At 47.5% G+C, this 17,962-nt stretch overlaps 1 protein-coding gene across 1 annotated transcript in view; it reads right to left on the reverse strand.

Annotated features, from left to right (window-relative positions):
- The window catches only part of LOC114684654 (IgGFc-binding protein-like), a 53,991-nt gene that overhangs the window by 27,859 nt on the left and 8,170 nt on the right, over positions 1-17,962 (reverse strand). Inside the window, exons 3-6 of the mRNA XM_037200967.1 lie at positions 8,023-8,593; positions 5,623-6,227; positions 3,433-3,994; positions 1,327-1,922 (exon numbers count right to left, since the gene is read on the reverse strand). Coding sequence (XP_037056862.1) covers positions 1,327-1,922; positions 3,433-3,994; positions 5,623-6,227; positions 8,023-8,593 — 2,334 coding nt within the window. The remainder of the gene's footprint in view (positions 1-1,326; positions 1,923-3,432; positions 3,995-5,622; positions 6,228-8,022; positions 8,594-17,962) is intronic.

A 17,962-nucleotide genomic window follows, 5' to 3' on the forward strand; every position in this document is an offset into this window, starting at 1 on the left:
GGAGCTGCCTATTTGTCAGGTGCTAATCTCAGAGCTTGGGGCTTGTTAGAGAAGACACTGCGTCCTGTAACCCATGCCAGGGCATGTGACAGCTCTTGTACCTACTGCTACCAGAACAATGGCTGTGTGCTGCATGGGGTGGGTGGGTGGGCGGACATTCCCACTGTATCTCAAATGCCAGTCTGCATGTGAGACCTAATCCTTCTTGTTCAGAAAAGCAACAGAATGTGGTGCAGAATCCAGTGTGCTGTTTCTTAGCAAAACATATCTTGTCTTTGCTAAGGGATTTTAACACAGTGACGGGACCTTGTCTTCCAAACAAATGAAGCCAATCGTGGTGCCTTTTCTAGCTCCAGTCTCAAGGTTAAATTGATGATGAGGGTGCCAGGTGCTTGGCAGCCAATGGGCCTAGGGGCAGCATGCAAAACAGGTAGCTGCTCTACTGTTGTTGCTATGGTTGTTAAAGGGATGATGGGGGTCACAGACTATCCTCTGTCCCTGAACCTTTCCCACCTCTGAGCTTTTCTATGCTATGACTGTATCAAGTGTTCCTTGTGGGTAGGAAACAAGGAGGTGGCTAGGACAGTGTTGGGTAGACATTTCCTGTGAATACATTTCATCCTTGAGGGAGGCTCATTAGGACTCAGAAGTTTGAAAAGGAAGCTCTACAAGACTTAGGACATAATGAGGACTAATAACTCACAAGCTGCAGGAAGTTCCTAAAACTTAGCAGATTCACAAGATCCCTTTTCCCCAAGGTTATATAAGCAGCAGGGACTGCTTGGAGACTCTCCCACTTGCGGAACTAACTGAAGGTGGTGCAGAAAGCTCCAGGGTTTCAGCTTTCCTCAGTTATCACCTGTGCTGGAGTGGACTTTTGTTTTCTCAGCTTTCTTTGAGTTGTTCATGCTCTGTGAGTTTATATTCCTATAAGTAACCCAAGAAACTCATTGTTAAACTTGGGTGGTATTTTTACTTTGGCCTGTCATGGGTTCCCATCTAGGGGTGAGTAGACATTTGTTCATGTCTTCCTATCAATAGTGTCTTACAACAGGCAGGGACCAGGTACGGTGGGATACACGGGAAGATGAGGAGAGGGTCAGTTAAGGGTAGAACAGAAGGAAAGACAAAGGCACGTGGGAAAAGGCCCCAGGGCCCTGAGGCCTTCTTACTCTAGCTTTCCATCAGTACCTCCTCTTGTTGAGGGCATGCTTCCTCACATGCTCTCGTGGTCTCTGGACACCCCCTCCTGGACTGTCCACGCTCCACCTCACATGTCCGCCCCCAAGGCCCATGTCTCCTCTGGGGCCCTGCCTCTGTCCTCACCGTGACCTTCCATTGATTCTGCTGCAGCTTCAGGGTGTAGTTGGCCACCTGGATGGTGATCATCTTGGTCGCACTGACTTCTGTGCTGTTGCCTGAGACCGCATTTTCCTGCAGTATTGTGAACTGTTGCAGGCCGGGCCGGGTCCAGCAGGTTTGAACCAGCACATACACACAGGTGCCGATGAAGTCAAAGCGGCGGCCGTCGAAAGTGGTGTAATGGGAAGCTCCCGATACATGGCAGGTGGCTGAGTTCACAGCCACACATCTCAGGACGCCACTGGACACCTTACAGACTTCATATGGGCTGCAATACGAGGGCTGACAGGACACCAGGCCACCCTTGTGACAGTGGCAAAGAGAATTGCACTCGGGTCCAGGATAGAAGTCCTCTTCTGCCTGGTGGTAAACGCCCTGGTACACGCAGCCACAGGAGGACAGGGGTACACAGGTCTCACCACTAAGGACAAAGCCTTCGTCACAGACACAGGCCTCCTGGCAATGTGAGCCACAGCCTCCGGGCACTGGCAGGTCTCCACAGGTCAGCGGACAGCCTCGATGACACAGCTCATAGTGGCTGTGAGGAGGGCAGTTCATTGCTGCAGGGAGAGGGCCGTCAAGATCAAAGATTTTTACTCTTGGGTGGACACAGCTGATTCCCCTATACACACACACACACACACACACACACACACACACACACATTTTTCCCGAGACAGGGTTTCCTTGTGTAACATTCCTGGCTGTCCTGGAACTCGCTTTGTAGTCCAGGCTGGCCTTGAACTCACTGAGATCCGCCTGCCTCTGCCTCCCAAGTGCTGGGATCAAAGGTGTGTGCCACCACTGCCCGGCTAATCTGTAATATCTTTTTTTTTTTTTTTTTTTTTTCTGGAGCTGAGAACCGAACCCAGGGCCTTTCACTTGCTAGGCAAATCCTCTACTACCGAGCTAAATCCCTAACCCTTATCTGTAATATCTTGAATGGCACAGCTAACATTGGATATAAATGCTAATATGTGTTACATAGTCTAAATAAGCGTATGCATGCCTGTATGTATAATCTTTGCAGTATGTGAGTGAGTATGGCATTAGCGCCTTCATTTTATAGTATTAATAGAATATTAGTTTAGTAATTTCAAATATTAAGTAATAGTAATTAAAAATAATTACACACTGCAGTTTAGTGAAAGCATTTAGTGTTACAATGAACAAACAAACGAATGAAGGAACATGGGGCTGGAGAGATGGCTCAGCTGTCAGGAGCACTGGCTGCTCTTGAGGAGGACCTGGGTTCCGTGCACAGCACCCATGTAGTGGTTCACAAGGATCTGTAAGTTAGGTCCCAGGGGATCTGCTGCTCTCTTCTGACCTCCTTGGGCACTGCATGCCCATCAGTGAATAGATGGATATTCGGGCCAAACACTCACACCCATAAAATAAAAACAAATAAACTTTAAAAACAACCAGCCAACCAAGTCAAACCATGTCTTGCTTCCCTCCCTAAACTCTGATCACAAAGCAAAAGGAAGCACCCGGCCAAGCATGCTGGGCTGAGCTCCTGGCACAGCTCACCAAGCTTGCATCAGGCTCTGTGTTCACACCCCAGCACCACATAAACTGAAAAAGGTGTCCAAAGCCCAAACCACGGGAACCAAGCCAAAGGACCTCCCCATCCCGTGTGACTGCGGTACGTACCCCGTGCTCGGATACCGTGGGCTCTAGGCACGTTGGTCATTTAAGTGAAAGTAAAATAAAATGAAGGAAGAGGGAAGATTCTGTCTCTGGACCACAGCAGCCTCATTTCAGAACAGCTTCCCAGCTTCCTAATTGTGTCTGACAGCTGTCACTGGCCATCAATCAGACTTGGGGTCTCCAGGTGCACTTGGTCATAAGTGCTGCTGTCTATGACTTCTTAGTGTCCTGTTGCTGTCCCCGAGTTCCATGGCATATGCAGGATTCCTTTCTCACCAGGTATCATAAAGATTAAACAATGCTACTTGTGTGTTAAATTATGCTAATGCCACTTGTATGTTAATTATGCTAACGCCACTCCTATGCTAACGAACAAACACCAGATCCAACCCCCTGGTCACCACTCTTGGTACTCACGGCAAAGCTTCTCACTCCTCCAGGGATACACAGTGATCCCTTCAGCCTGGCATATGGCGGTGTATGTGGCCAGTGCGTCACACAGTGGCTTCGTTTGGCCTGGCATGCGGCAGCTGTCATAGGCACACTCTATGAGGGCACTGTTGAACATGGGCACTTTCAAGCAGTGCCTGAACTGACCCTTCTTGTCCCTGAGGATCTTGCACTTCTCTTTGTTCTTCACCACTGACTTGCTGTTCATGTGGGGACACCGAAGTTGTTCATCCGTTCTGCAGCCAGGCTTTTCTGTGACCATCCACTTCTTCCCGAAGTCTCGAGGGTCGAGGGCTTCCCCTTTATCCTGCTGGCCCAGGTCATCACGAGGCTCCCCGTTGAAGTTCCCACAGAGCCCACACACAGCTTTAGCGTAGCTGCTGGGCACCTTGGCGGTCACATGGGTGTCCCAGTTGAAGCTGAGGGTCAGGCCAAAATTCGTGCGCAGGACGGCGTACATGCCTCTGCGGAACGCGACGATTTTTCCACCTGCGGCTTGGAAGGGCAGGTACCGAATGATGCCATCCAGCTGAGTGGAGATGGAGGAGGACCAACAGGTCAGGGTACCAGCTCTGCCCATCTCCCCAGTACTGACAGCACTCTAAACGTCTCCATTTAGTCTGGTCTCAAGACCTTTGTGTTTAGTTGTTTTCATACACATTGTTAATTAGTATTCAAGCCTTAGCTAAAATGTCATTTCGGAGAGGTGGGGGACATTAATACCTATTAATAATTACTTACTAATAAAGCCTTATTAAAAAGGCTCTCTTTATCTAGAGCCTTTCCACACCAACCACTGGGGATATAGAGCCCGGCACATGGAAAGTTATGTTTCCCACTTTTAATTTGCCTACCCTCCCTCTCCCCAGGGTGACAGGCCATCACCCAAATTCCCCTCCTTTAATTATGAGCTATTGTGTGAATATCCAACAACTTATTTCTCCACACAGACACACATATATTTTTTTAAATTTTCTTTTAGACAAGGTCTTTCTGTACTCACTGTATAGACAGGCTGGTCTCGAACTCAGAGATCTGCCTGCCTCTGCCTCCGAAGTGCTGGGATTAAAACTTCAATATGTATATTGAGACAGGGTATCACTTTTTCTCCCTGATTGGCCTGGAACTCACTATGTAGATCAGGCTAGATTGGAACTCACAGATCTTTCTGTCTCTGCCTCCTGAGTGCTGGGATTGGTGTGGCTTTTACCACCTGGCTTTTACTGGTTTTTTTTTGTTTGTTTGTTTTTGTTTTTGTTTTGTTTTGTATTGTTTTGTTTTTGTGGGCAAGGAATGTCTGTAGACTTGACTTTACCTGTAGCAAGTCTCAAGAATGGCAGAGAAGCTATCTTTGATCACAGGACGGGACTTATGGTGGATTTGCAAAACCTATTTGGGAAAACTTGAAGCAGGACAATTGGCCTCTAGGTGTGGACTTGTCCTCTGTCCCTTGCCTAGCCAGCCGGTCCAAGGCTCTGGGTTTTCAGTCCTAGTGAGTGACAATAGTTTGGCCCTCAGGGCAGCTGAGACAAGTTATGAATAGCACAGCAGATCGTCTGGAAAGAAGTGATGGAGCGGGGCCCGTCCTGGGGAGAAAGGGTGCAGAGAAGAGGCCACAGCCAGGCAGAAGAGCTTTCTCTTGTTTGTTGGAGTTTCTGAGACAAGATCTCACTCTGTGTAGCCTTGGTGCTGTGTGAGTGGACAGACATTCATTCATTCTGAGGGGCTGAATGAGGACCTCCATTTTCCTGCTAACATAAATGTTTGCTTTGCTCCTGATATTTCATGTCCCTCGACACCTTGCTCTGTGGACCATTCTTTAGAAAATGCACAAGTCTCTAATTCCAAAGTTTCTTGAGAACAAAACTAGGGACCACCAACATCTACTGAGCGTCAAGACCTCTCTTAAAGACCCTGCAGATATAGATTCATCAAATCTCCACAGCCACCCAGGGAATGGTGGCTCCTGGTGGCAAAGGGAGAGAGGCTGGACACAGTCATGGAACTATTATCCCGAGGAGGAGTAGCAGCAGGCCCTACATCTCGGTCTGGACCTTAGCCATCCGTTGAATGAATCCCACTCCACCACCTCCCCCCAAGCCACTAATCGGTCAGTGGATTTATGCCCTCCCCAGTTCCAGGACCCACAGCACTCACCAGCACTTTGCCTGGGTAGTTCCGGGGCACCTCCAACTTCACTCCGTAGACCTCCAGCTGCACAGAATGCACAAAGCTCACACTCTGGCTTCCCCGACGTTCGTTTTCCATAATCACTTTGAAGTCCGGGAGGGAGAGGTGCTGGCCACACGAGGTGGTAAGCATGTAGGTGCAGGTGCCCATGAAATTGTAGTTCCGCCTATCAAAGGTCATGTAGTGCGGGTCTCCAGATGCCCGGCAGGAGCCGAAGTATTCTGGGTAGCAACCCAAGAACCCATTCTGTATCCCACAGCGCTCCCCAGACAGACATCCTGATGTGTCCCTGCAGATCACCTTCTGGGTGGCTGCATCACAGGTGCAGCGTTGCCGACACAGGTCGTCAGCAAACACTTCCTGGCCTGGGGCCAGCAGGCGGCCCTGGAAGGTGCAGCCACAGGATGACACAGGCACACAGAGGCCTCGATTGCTCACAAAGCCTGGAAGGCACACGCAGCCCTCCACACAAGGGCGCCTAGAGCAGTTGGTCGGTGCAGCTTCTGAGTTGCAGGAGGCTGGACAGGCAGGGCTGCAGAGCTCATAGTAGCTGTTGGCTGGACAGGACAGGGCTGTGGAAGGACAGACGTTGGTCAGGCAAGGGCGGAGGATCCCCCAGCCAAAGCCGCTTCCTCGGATCTCCCTCAGTTAATGGCGCTCATACCTTCTTGATGCTCAGGTCCCAATGGCCTCCTATCCCATCCCCGGACAACCAGTCAGTGGGCAAACCCTGTGACTTTCATAGTCAAAGCCACCCAGAATCTGTCTCCACAGCCCATGAACCACAACAGACTCCTGCCTGGTGTCCTGGTCCCCTGTCCCAAATCTGCTTCTCACAGCAGCCAGAGGAGCTGGGAATGCAGGATCAGACCACGAACCTTACCCCCAACCTCCTGTGGCTCCATCTCGGGGGAAAGCAGAGTCCTCCCCAGGCCCAGGGGCTTCCCTCATCACCTCCCTGTCCCCATCCCTCTCACTTCCCTAATGAATAGTGCCTCAGCGGACTGGCGCCTGTCCCCAGAGTCCCATCTCAGGCCTCTGCACCAACCATTCCCTCCACCATTCTTATTTTGTCCTCAGATGATGTGGGTAAAAGCCCAGGCTAGACCGCCTGGATTCCAGCTCCAGCTCTCCCCTTGCCCATGTGTTCATGAGCAAATGACTCTGATCTGTGTGTCCCTCAGTCTTGCCAGGAGGAAGTGGGGTGACACACACTGATTTCACTGGTTATGTGGATCACTGTGATGGCTTTGCTGACTCCGCTTTCTGCCTGCCTGCGCTCCAGGGTCCGGTGTCATTGATCCCCAAAGTCTCCCGAGCCTCCGGACGCTGTCACAGACCTTGCGTCCTTTGCTCTTTGAAGGTATTTCATAGTTGATCTGTAAACTGCCTGTCTGCCCCTCCCCACCCAAGACAGAAGTTCTGCTGGAGTGGGGATACAACCTGACTCAGTCACACTGAATCGTCATCTCTGACCACAGGGCCCAAAAGATGGACAGGTGGGGCAATGAGCTCACTGCTGTCTCCTTTGTTTCGAGTTTGGAGATACTCAGAGAGGGAGGCTCACTGGACAATGGTGTGTCACAGTGATGCAGGCAAATCCAAACAATCTCCCTGTGGACTTATCTCCCTTCCGAAGTCCCAGGCTTAAGCACTGGGCCTGTTTCTTCCCTCACCAGCCTGTATGCTTCTTCAGCATTTCTCTGACCTGTCTGCAGGCCGCAGACACGTTCATGTGGGCTCTTACATTGTCCTCCACATCGCCAGCACGGAAGAGGCTGTTATGAAGACATGGCATGTTTGTTGACTGAATGCGTGACTGCTTTAGTGGGTGGACACCTGTCTGGTCATCTGTGGCTTAGTCCAGAGGGCAGGGGAGGCATGTGAGTGTTACAAGCAAAGAATGATCACCGACTTTTATCTTGCAACTTGGCAGACTCTTTCTGCCAAACCTCTGTGGTTCCCTAGGTCAGGAGCCCAGATCCTCCCCGCCCCCCCCACGTGCCCGTTTCTGGCTATTCCAGTCCTTCCCAGGGATTTCAAATTGAACATTCTTTTTCTAGGAAAACCCTCCCCATAACTGTATCAACCCTACCCTCACCGCTAACATCGTGTATCTCTGTCGAACTCCCCGCGTCTCATCCTGCCTCCCTCTCCATCTTGCTTCAGCACCCTCTCATGCCTACCGCTGCGGTCTATCCCTGTTCTATCCCTACGTGTGGCCCAGCTTGGGCTCACTGTAGCAGAGCTGGGGTCTCTCGGCCATCAGTGTCACCGGGCTTCCGCACAGTCAGTGCTCAGGTACCAAGCAGATTCAGCGGTTCCCTGGCCCCTCACCAACACCTCCCTACCCTGGCTGTAACTCACAGCAGTTGGTTCGTGACCTCCATTCCCGGACGGAGATGCCCAGGTCCGCACAGGCTCTAGCATAGGCACTGAGGCCATGGCACAGGGTGAGGCGTTCCCCTCTGGTCACACACATGTCATACACACACTCTTCCAGGAAAGGCTTGGGGTCCAGGAAGTCATGACAGTCAGCAAACGGGCCTGTGGACAGAGTTAGGATGCCACAGAAACAGTCTCCCTTAAAGAACTGGGTCTGGCTTGTGGTGCAGGAGGGACAATTGCCAAAGCAGCCGTCATCACATAAGAGGTCCCCGTTATCCAGCTTCCAGCTTTTGGTGAAGTTTAGGACATCAGAAGCCTGCTTCCCGTCAGGCATGCGGAAGTCGTCGGCAGGGTCTCCGTTATAGTTGCCGCACAGCCCCGACACCTGGTCTTGGAAGCGCTTGGGCAGGCTTAGTGTCAGCTGGCAATCCCAGTCATAGGTGACCACCAGCCCAAAGTCCAGCTCTACCACACCCTGTGTGCCGCTCTGGTACACACGCAGGCGACCGTCACTCAGGGAGGCAGGCAGGCTCGAGTACTGGTAGTTGATCTGCGGAGAGGCAGCAGCGGTCAGACCCCTGTATTATCTCCCCTTCAGCCCTCATCTCCTCCACTCAAGTCCCCAGCTCCAGTCACACAGGACACCCTCCTCCTTGCCCTTCCTTTGTCCTTCCCAGCGGAGCCCAGGGATGCTTGCTCTTGCACCTCCAGTGGCCTGAGGTGTTCTTCCCGGGATGTGCATGAAGACCCCCCTCTGAAGCTAATGTCTGCCGAGGTGTGCATGAAGACCCCCTCCACAGCTAATGTCTGCCGAGATGTGCATGAAGACCTCCTCCGCAGCTAATGTCTGCCGAGGTGTGCATGAAGACCCCCTCTGCAGCTAATGTCTGCCGAGGTGTCACTGACTCTGAGGCCACCCCTGACCACCCTTCCTGTTGCCTCTCCTCCTCTGCTTCCCGGTCCCCACAGCATCTCGCCTCCTCCTGCAGCGTGCTAGTGTCCCGCATCCTCCATCTGTGTGAGCCACTAAAGGCCACCTCATGGTTTTCTCTCCAGCGCCTCCCGCAGTGCCCGGCAGGAGAGCAGGCTGGCTACAAGTGGTGAAGCCAGTGTGAGGAAGGAAGCTGGCAGGTCTGGTGGCAGCAAGGGGCAGCTGCAGGGAACCAGTGAGACCAGCAGGACTCATGGTCATGAGCTAGGGAGTGAGAGACGGGAGGCTGTGGGCAGAACTAGTCAAGCCAGCAACTGCCAAGAGGACAGATCTGCTGGAGGGCTCCAGCCCCATTAAACCACCGCCGAAGCGTGGCAGTGTGCTGGTTTCCTTTCTGCTTCCGTGACACAGTGCCCTGGCCAAAAGCAACTTCAGGGGAGGAAAGGGTTTGTCTTACATGTTCAGATCACAATTCATCAGTGAGGGAAGTGGGAGGAAGAATTCAGGACGGGAGCCCAAAGCAGCAATCATAATGAACACGGCTTGCTGGTTGGCTCACTGGCCCACTCCTTAGCTCTCGTATACAGACCAGACCCACACGCCTAGGAATGGTGCTGCCCACTGTAGGCAGGGCCCTCCCACACTCAATGGCCAAGACAGCCCTTCACAGACATGGCCATTGGCTAGACTGCTGTAGACAGTTCCTCAGCTGAGGCATCTCGCAGGTGACTTTAAGCTGTGTCTGGTTGACAGTTAGGGCTAGCTAGAACAATCAACGTGGGCAATGCTGGGCACAATGGGCTGAGTCCTCAAACGGTAGCACCAGCTTGCCAGTCACCCCAGGTCGTTCTCCCTATCCCGACTCCTACGTTTGGATCCCCCAGACACTAGGAGTAACTTTTGAGGATTCTAGCCTCTAGACTAAACACTTGTTGCTGACCTTAAAGTCCTTCCTCAGGTGAGAGTGCCTAGCTCTGCAAGGGCTTTGGGGTCTTGATTTATTTGCGTTTGAGATCAGACCAGTTCCACTGCTTATGTGTGGAGGAGCCCAGGTTCTTATCTAGAATCCTGACTGGTCAAGAAGTTCCTTTGGACTGAGGTATCTGGTTTCCCACTCTCGTTTCTTTATTATCTATATTAACTCTGGATGCCTCTTCCTCTCTGTGTTAAGTGGCACAAGACTCTTTTTGAGCAGTCCTGACTGACATTTTGTGTGCTGATTTTTTTTTTTTTTGAGACAGGGTTTCACTGTGTATCCCTAGCTGTCCTCGAACTCACAGAGATCCGTGCCTCTGCCTCCTGAGTGCTGGGATTAAAGGTGTGCGCCACCACCACCCGGCTTTGTTTGCTATTTTAATGTGCAGGACTGGTTGAGGTGCCCTTGAGCCCCAGCTCGGAGGGAATCAAGTCCATGACCTGAATCTGCATAGAATGGGTTCAAGTCTCTTAACTAGTTGCAGCAGAGATTTTAAATTCTCTGTTATTAAAATTAAAAATTAAAAAAATTAAATTCCCTGTTAGGGGCCCAGTACTGCAATATAATATGGAGTCATAACTCTTAAATGGGCTATTGAATTTTTATACTACTTTGCAGTTAGAATTATTTTGTTAAAACAATTATATATGTATATTGTGTGTGTGTGTGTGTGTGTGTGTGTGTGTGCATGCACGTGGGTGCATGAGAGAAAGAGGGAGAGAGAGAAGGAGGGAAGGAGGGAGGGAGGGAGGGAGAGAGAGAGAGAGAGAGAGAGAGAGAGAGAGAGAGAGAGAGAGAGAGAGAGAGAGAATGCAGGTGTCCATAGGGGCTAGAGGCATTGGATCCCCTGGAACTGGAGTTACCAACAGTTATGAGTCATCTTCTGTGGATGATGGGAATTTTATATAGATGATGGAAACTGAATTTGGATCGTCTGAAAGAGCAGGACATGATTTAACCACTGTTCTATAATCAAGATTCTTCTAATAGTGGGAACAAATCTAAGGCGTAAATATCCCAGACATCAACAATAACCCCCTGCTGGTTCACAACGAAGACCTGAAGGGAAGGGAATCAATGTTACTATAACTTTAGGCCCCAAGTTCCCAGAAAGTCTCAGAAGATGTTCCACTTCCCTTTGCTGGACTTGAACCAGCTCCTCTTCCCTTGGAGAAGCTACTGGAGCATCAGGAGAGGACACTTCCCAGATGTGGCGGTGACTCTGCAATGGGCTCTTCCTGCAGAGACCATAGGGCACCCAGTTTTCTTAGGGCGTCTGCTGCAGTGTGGCAGAGGGTGGCCCCACTGAGATGTACCTGGCAGGATGCTCAAATACCCAAGGCTAACCCTGGGGTTGTTGGGTCCACATCCCGCTTCTACTTACAGCCTCTTCAGTTGGTCAAAGGCTGGTAAACTCCTTACCAGCAGTCCAGCTGCACGTTGCCCCTCTTGGGCTGCTGTATGAGCCCATGTCATAAACAACGCTAGTGAGATAACTGAGTTCCAGCACTCCACATTCAAGAGATGTAGTAGCAGTAAACAGATAGGGAGGAACTCAGATTCCAACAATGATAGACGCTGCCTGGACCCCATCACAAAGATGTCCTCTTAGACACTTGAGCCAAGAAACTTAAATGAGACACAAAGCCATTCCGGGACAGCTAAGGCTCTTCTCAGCCTCGTCGTAAAGACCGTATCAAACAACGAGCGCTGTACTGAATTACAGCCAGAACCCTCCAGAAATGTAAGGATGGTCAATATCCTTCATTAATCTGGCAAGGTGTGTCTGATATTTGGCTTAAATGACAAGCAATTAAGGGGCAGAGGTATGGACCTTTCTTGATTGGTAGACACAGCCTTAGACAGTCTACAATGACCAAGAAGATAAGAAGATCAAACACTTGCTCTTGGGACCCTTTCCTCCTGCTGGGTTGCCTCATCCAGCCTTAATGGGAGAGGGGTCGGCTAGTCTCACTGTAACTTGATATGCCATGGCTGGCTGATATACACGGGAGGTCCACCCTTTTCTGAAGAGAAAAGAGGAGGAGTGGATGGGGAGGCAGGGAGGGGAGGTGGGGGGGTAGGAGAGGAGGGAGGGGAAACTGATCGGGCTGGGAGAAACTTAATTAGTTAATAAAAAATAAAGAATAATTTTCGCTATGGAAGTTAATGATTACAAATGAGAATCTTAATAACACCCCCCAAATATAGCTATTAAAACAAAACCAACTAACCAAACAAACAAACAAACAAACAAAATCAAACAAGCCACCACCTTCATCCAAAACTTGTAAAAGGAGTTGAAAACTTGGAACTGGAGCTTGGTCCCCAAGGGGAGCGGCCCCTGTACCCTGTAAGAACAATCCCAATAGACAGCTGCAGCTAACAGGAGTCCATAATGACCTTGCTAAGGACTGAGGAGGCTTGGGGGTTCCCAGAACCCCTTCAGCTTTAACCGTTCCTTCCCTGAAACCAGGGAACAGCTGATATGAGGTACACACTCATAAGCCCCTTGACTAACACGGGGATGTAATAGCCCAAAAAGAGCTAGCGGGGGGGGGGGGGGGGGGTGGCGCACGCCTTTAATCCCAGCACTGGGGAGGTAGAGGCAGGCAGATCTCTATGAGTTCGAGGCCAGCCTGGGCTACCAAGTGAGCTCCAGGAAAGGCACCAAAGCTACACAGAGAAACCCTGTCTCGAAAAACCAAAAACAAAAGAAAACAAACAAACAAAAAACAAAAAGAACTAATCCTACTGCGTCCTGTGATGAGAACACCAGGGAAGTCCTCAAGGTAGGCTTTCCGACAGCCATGACAGTGTATCCTGGCTGACGCTACCCAACCCGGTTTCCTGTTTGTACCAGAATGTCAGGTTTCACAGTCCAGGGAGCGACTTACTCTGTCGACTCAACAAGACACCCTTTTCCCAGAGAGGCAGAAAGTGCAGGTAAAGGGACACGGGGCTGGTGTGTGCTTAGAAAGAGGATTTTCCCCAAAGCCACCAGAATGCTGACCCTGCAGAAAGGGATGATGGGATTCCAGATGGAGCCTGTTGGTGTTCTTCTAAAGATGGAACACCCACTCCCCACTTAAAGCCATGTATTGTGTGACAGGAGGTGCTGGAGGGAATCCAAACCACACCTCCAGAAAACAGTTTTTAAGTGCGAGTTGATCACCTAACAGGCGACTATGGTGGTATTTTGTTTGTACTGAAATGTGATTTTCATTGTATGTTAATAAATAAAGTTCCCCGGGGGTCCGAGCTATTACAGCCATAGAAAGAGCGTGGCAGTGGTGGCACACACCTTTAATCCCATAGATCTCTGTGTGTTCAGGGATACAGCCAGCATTGGAGACAGATGCCTTTAAGACCTGGAGGGCTGTACTTACTGGCAGTGACGAGGCAGTCATGTGTTTGGGTTTACAACCAATGAGAAGGCAGAACAGAGAGACTATATTAAAGACAAACACAGAGGAAGTAGGTCTCTTTCGGTGAGGTAGGAGGAGCACCACAGGAGGAAGGGTAAGGTTTTAGCTCTGAGCTCTGACCTCTTGGCTTTCTCTTTTACATTGGTTCTGTGTTTCTTATTTAATAAGACGGTTGGTTACATCTACATTTGGCACCCAACATGACAAGAATCCATTAAAAACCGCTTGGTGCCGGGCGGTAGTGGCTCACGCCTTTAATCCCAGCACTCGGGAGGCAGAGGCAGGCGGATCTCTGTGAGTTCGAGGCCAGCCTGGGCTACCAAGTGAGTTCCAGGAAAGGCGCAAAGCTACACAGAGAAACCCTGTCTCAAAAAAACCAAAAAAAAAAACCAAAAAAAAAAAAAAAACAAAAAAAAAAAAAAACAAAAAAAAAAAAACCGCTTGGCTTGGCGGCAGGTCTGGTTTTCCGCAAGGGCGGCCGGCTCCCTAGCCCGAGCCCAGGTCGACTTGGCCTCAGGCTGGACTAACCATGAGCTACTTGCTTAAAGCCGGTGCTACAAACAACTCAGGCCTGCCCTGCCAAACAGGGCCCCTGCCTGTAAAGCCAATGCATGTGGTTGGAACTTAAGGAAGCCAGAGCCAAGCCTTGACTCGGCTCAAGAGGGAACACGTGGCTGGATTTAAGCTTTAGCCGGCTATGCTTTGCTTTCTTGCGTTCTCTCTCTCTCTCTCTCTCTCTCTCTCTCTCTCTCTCTCTCTCTCTCTCTCTCTGTATTCACACCTCGGACACTAGGTGGCTGTTTTGAAATTCCCTCAGATTTCTACTATTCTATGCAGATTTAGTAAGTCACAACATATCAGATATTTTAAAGGAAACCATTTAAAAGAGAAATTTTTTCCACATTAAAAAAAAATGGGTTTTATGTGTACATTGGAAGAATGGGTTTTGTTTGAAATTTTAGGCAGTCTGACAATGGAACAACTATATGAGAAGATTAGTATTGTTGGAATTATGCAGTTTATCACTATGCTTATCCTCATTTTATAATTTAAAAAGATAGTCAATTTAAGTGCCAGGATGACAGCTTTAGAAAAACTTGTTAAACCTGTAAAAATTCAGACAGAAGAAATTAACAGTGAAGTTGTTTCAAGTTTGGGATCATAAGGTTACAGAAAGAAAGCCTGTTTTCACAGTCACCCTTAATTTATCCTGTAACCATACAGCAGTTGCCTGATCAAATGACTACACAAAATATTTGGGCTCCAATTGAAATGTTGGATTTATGAAGGTTTAAGGAGGCAATAGTATCTTATGGCATGCATTCCCCATATGTAAAGCAAATGTTAAACTCTTGGTCAACATATAATAGAATTGTACCACAGGACTGGCCGGAGCTGGCACAAGCTGTTCTTGAACCCAGCCAGAGGCTTCAATTTCTAACTTGTTTCAAGGATGAGGCTAAAAACATATAAAAACAATGGAGAGGTAAAGGAATACAAGTCTGCCAGGATCAGCTTATTGGAGAAGGCCAATATGCTTCAGTACAAACACAATGTTTATATGATGTCCAAACCCTAATTTTATGTCGAACGGCAACCTTGAATGCATGGGACAGAGTTGAGGAACCAGGAAAAAAAATTGAGTCATTTACAAAGGTTATGCAAGGCCCAAAAGAAACTTTCACAGATTTTTTTTTTTTTTTTTTTTTTTTTTTTTTTTTTTACAAAGACTGGCTTCAGCAGTAAAGAGAATGGTCTTGGATTCAGAAGCTAGTAAGATAATAATTGAATCTTTGGCCATTGAGAATGTGAATGCAGCACGCAAAAGAATAATCAGGCCGTTAAAGGCAAGATCTGCACCTTTGGAAATTGGATTAGAGACACGGTTAATGTTGAGGCTCATGAGCATGATGATACATGGGTAGGAGAAGCAATTTCAAAAGGTTTGAGGAATGTTAGATGTTTTGGATGTGGAAAGCAAGGACATTTGAAAAGGGACTGTAAACAGGTCATTCCTAGAAACAATGTTTCTTCAAGGAACAATGACAACAGAATGCCCCTTCCTTCTGGAGTATGCAGAAGGTGTGGTAAGGGAAAACACTGGACCAAAAAATGTAGACCAACAAAGGACAGTCAGGGTAATCCTTTGCCTCAGTCTTCAGGAAACTCCCAGGGGGGCCTCATGCAGGCCCCCATAGCAAATCCAGTTCAAACCTTTCCTGCAGCCATAGAGGAAACCCCTGCTCAGAGTGATTAAATAACCAAATGCCTATTGGAATAAATCATGCTGGTCAGGATGATGAAACAGAGAGAATAGAAAATTCAGGAGAAAACATAAAGAAAATTTTTTGGCAAACTTCTATTAATGAACAAAGACCAAAATTAATGATAAAAATAAATGGTGTTTTGTTGTCTGGTCTGGTAGACACAGGTGCGGACGTTACCATAATTGCATCAGAATTTTGGCATCCAACTTGGCCTCTTGAGGAGGTAAACATTCAACTGTTAGGGATTGGGACATTATCTCAGGTGAAACAGAGTGCAAGATGGCTGGAATGTCTAGGTCCAGAAGGACAGAGAGGAAAATTAAAACCATATGTGGCTAACATAGCTATGAACCTGTGGCGTCGAGACTTGTTGCAACAATGGAATACTCAGATTAACATCCCTCCAATCTCAGAAACAAATCATAAACTAGCACATATTTCTGAGAGAAATATTAGAAGATATTATTCTAATGAGTGGTCACCAGACATCCATATTATACAAGAACAGGGCACAACAACTGATGATCTCCCAAAGACACCAACAGCTCTACCTTTAAAATGGTTAACAGACAAGCCTGTATGGGTCCAGCAATGGCCCTTAACAACAGAGAAACTCCAGGCTTTAGAAGAGCTGGTAGAAGAACAGTTAAATGCTCAGCATATTGAAGAATCAACCAGCCCTTGGAATTCTCCTGTATTTGTTATTAAAAAGAAATCTGGTAAATGGAGAATGGTAACAGACCTTAGAGCAATTAACAAAGTAATTCAGCCAATGGGCTCTCTACAATCTGGGATGCCTTTGCCTACTCTGTTACCAAAAGGATGGCCTCTCATAGTTATTGATTTAAAAGACTGTTTCTTTTCAATACCCTTACAAGAAAAAGACAGAGAAAGATTTGCTTTCATGGTGCCTACTTATAATAATTCTCAACCGGTTAAAAGATTTCAATGGAGGGTCCTCCCACAAGAAATGTTGAATAGCCCAACTCTGTGCCAATATTTTGTACAACAGCCATTGGTAGTGATACATAAAAAATTTCCTAAATCTATAATTTACCATTATATGGATGATATTTTACTAGCTGACTCAAATACAGATACTTTAGAAAGAATGTTTGAAGAAGTAAAGAAAATTTTCCCTTGCTGGGGATTACAAATTGCTCCTGAAAAGATACAAAGAGGAGATTCTATTAATTATTTAGGATATAAAATAGAGCTACAAAAAATTAGACCCCAAAAGGTGCAAATTAGGAGAGATAGACTACAGACTCTTATTGACTTTCAAAGATTATTTGGAGATATTTCTCACCTATGAACTATTGTTGGGGTAAAAAATGATGAATTGAATAATTTGTTCAAAACCTTAGAAGGTGACAAAAACTTAAATAGTCCAAGAGAATTATCACCTGAAGCTGAGAAAGAATTGGCCTTGGTAGAAAAGAAAGTACATGAAGGGCACGTGGATCGTATTGATCCAAAGCTGGATTGCATTTTGGTTATTTTACCTTCTAGGCGTTCTCCTTCTGGAATACTAATGCAGAGGGAAGATATTATATTGGAATGGATATTTTTACCAAATAAACCAAATAAAAATTTAAAAACTTATGTGGAAAAAATCTCTGACTTGATTTGGAAAGGAAAATTGAGACTTCGTCAATTAGCAAGAATAGACCCAGCAGAAATTGTTGTACCTTTAACTAAGGAGGACATTGAAAAATTATGGACAGAAAGTGAACCTTGGCAAAGAGCTTGCAGTAATTTTTTTGGGAGAAATTAACAGCAAATATCCCAAAAGCGATAGAATTGATCTTATAAAGAGAGCTGATTGGACCTTGCCTCGAATTGTACGGCAAAAACCCATATCTGGAGTTCGTACATTTTATACAGATGCCAACAAAGAAGGAAAGGCAGGTTGCAAATCAGAAAATTTAAGTAAAGTGGTTCAAAGTCCTTACAATTCAGTTCAAAAATCAGAATTGTATGCTATTCTGTTGGTATTAATGGATTTTTCAGAACCTCTCAACATAGTAACTGACTCTCAGTATGCTGAAAGAGTGTTATTACATATTGAGACTGCAGAATTTATCCCTGATGCTTCAGAATTAACTTCACTATTTATTCAATTACAAGATACAATCAGGAAAAGGAGTCATCCTTTATTATATAACTCACATTCGATCCCATACTGGTCTGCCAGGCCCTCTAGCACAAGGCAATGATGAGATTGATAAATTATTGATAGGAAATGTGATGGAGGCCTCAGAATTTCATAAAAAACATCATGTCAATAGTAAAGGTTTAAAAAAGGATTTTTTCA

Source organism: Peromyscus leucopus, chromosome 1 (assembly GCF_004664715.2).
Source record: "Peromyscus leucopus breed LL Stock chromosome 1, UCI_PerLeu_2.1, whole genome shotgun sequence".
NCBI lineage: Eukaryota > Metazoa > Chordata > Mammalia > Rodentia > Cricetidae > Peromyscus > Peromyscus leucopus.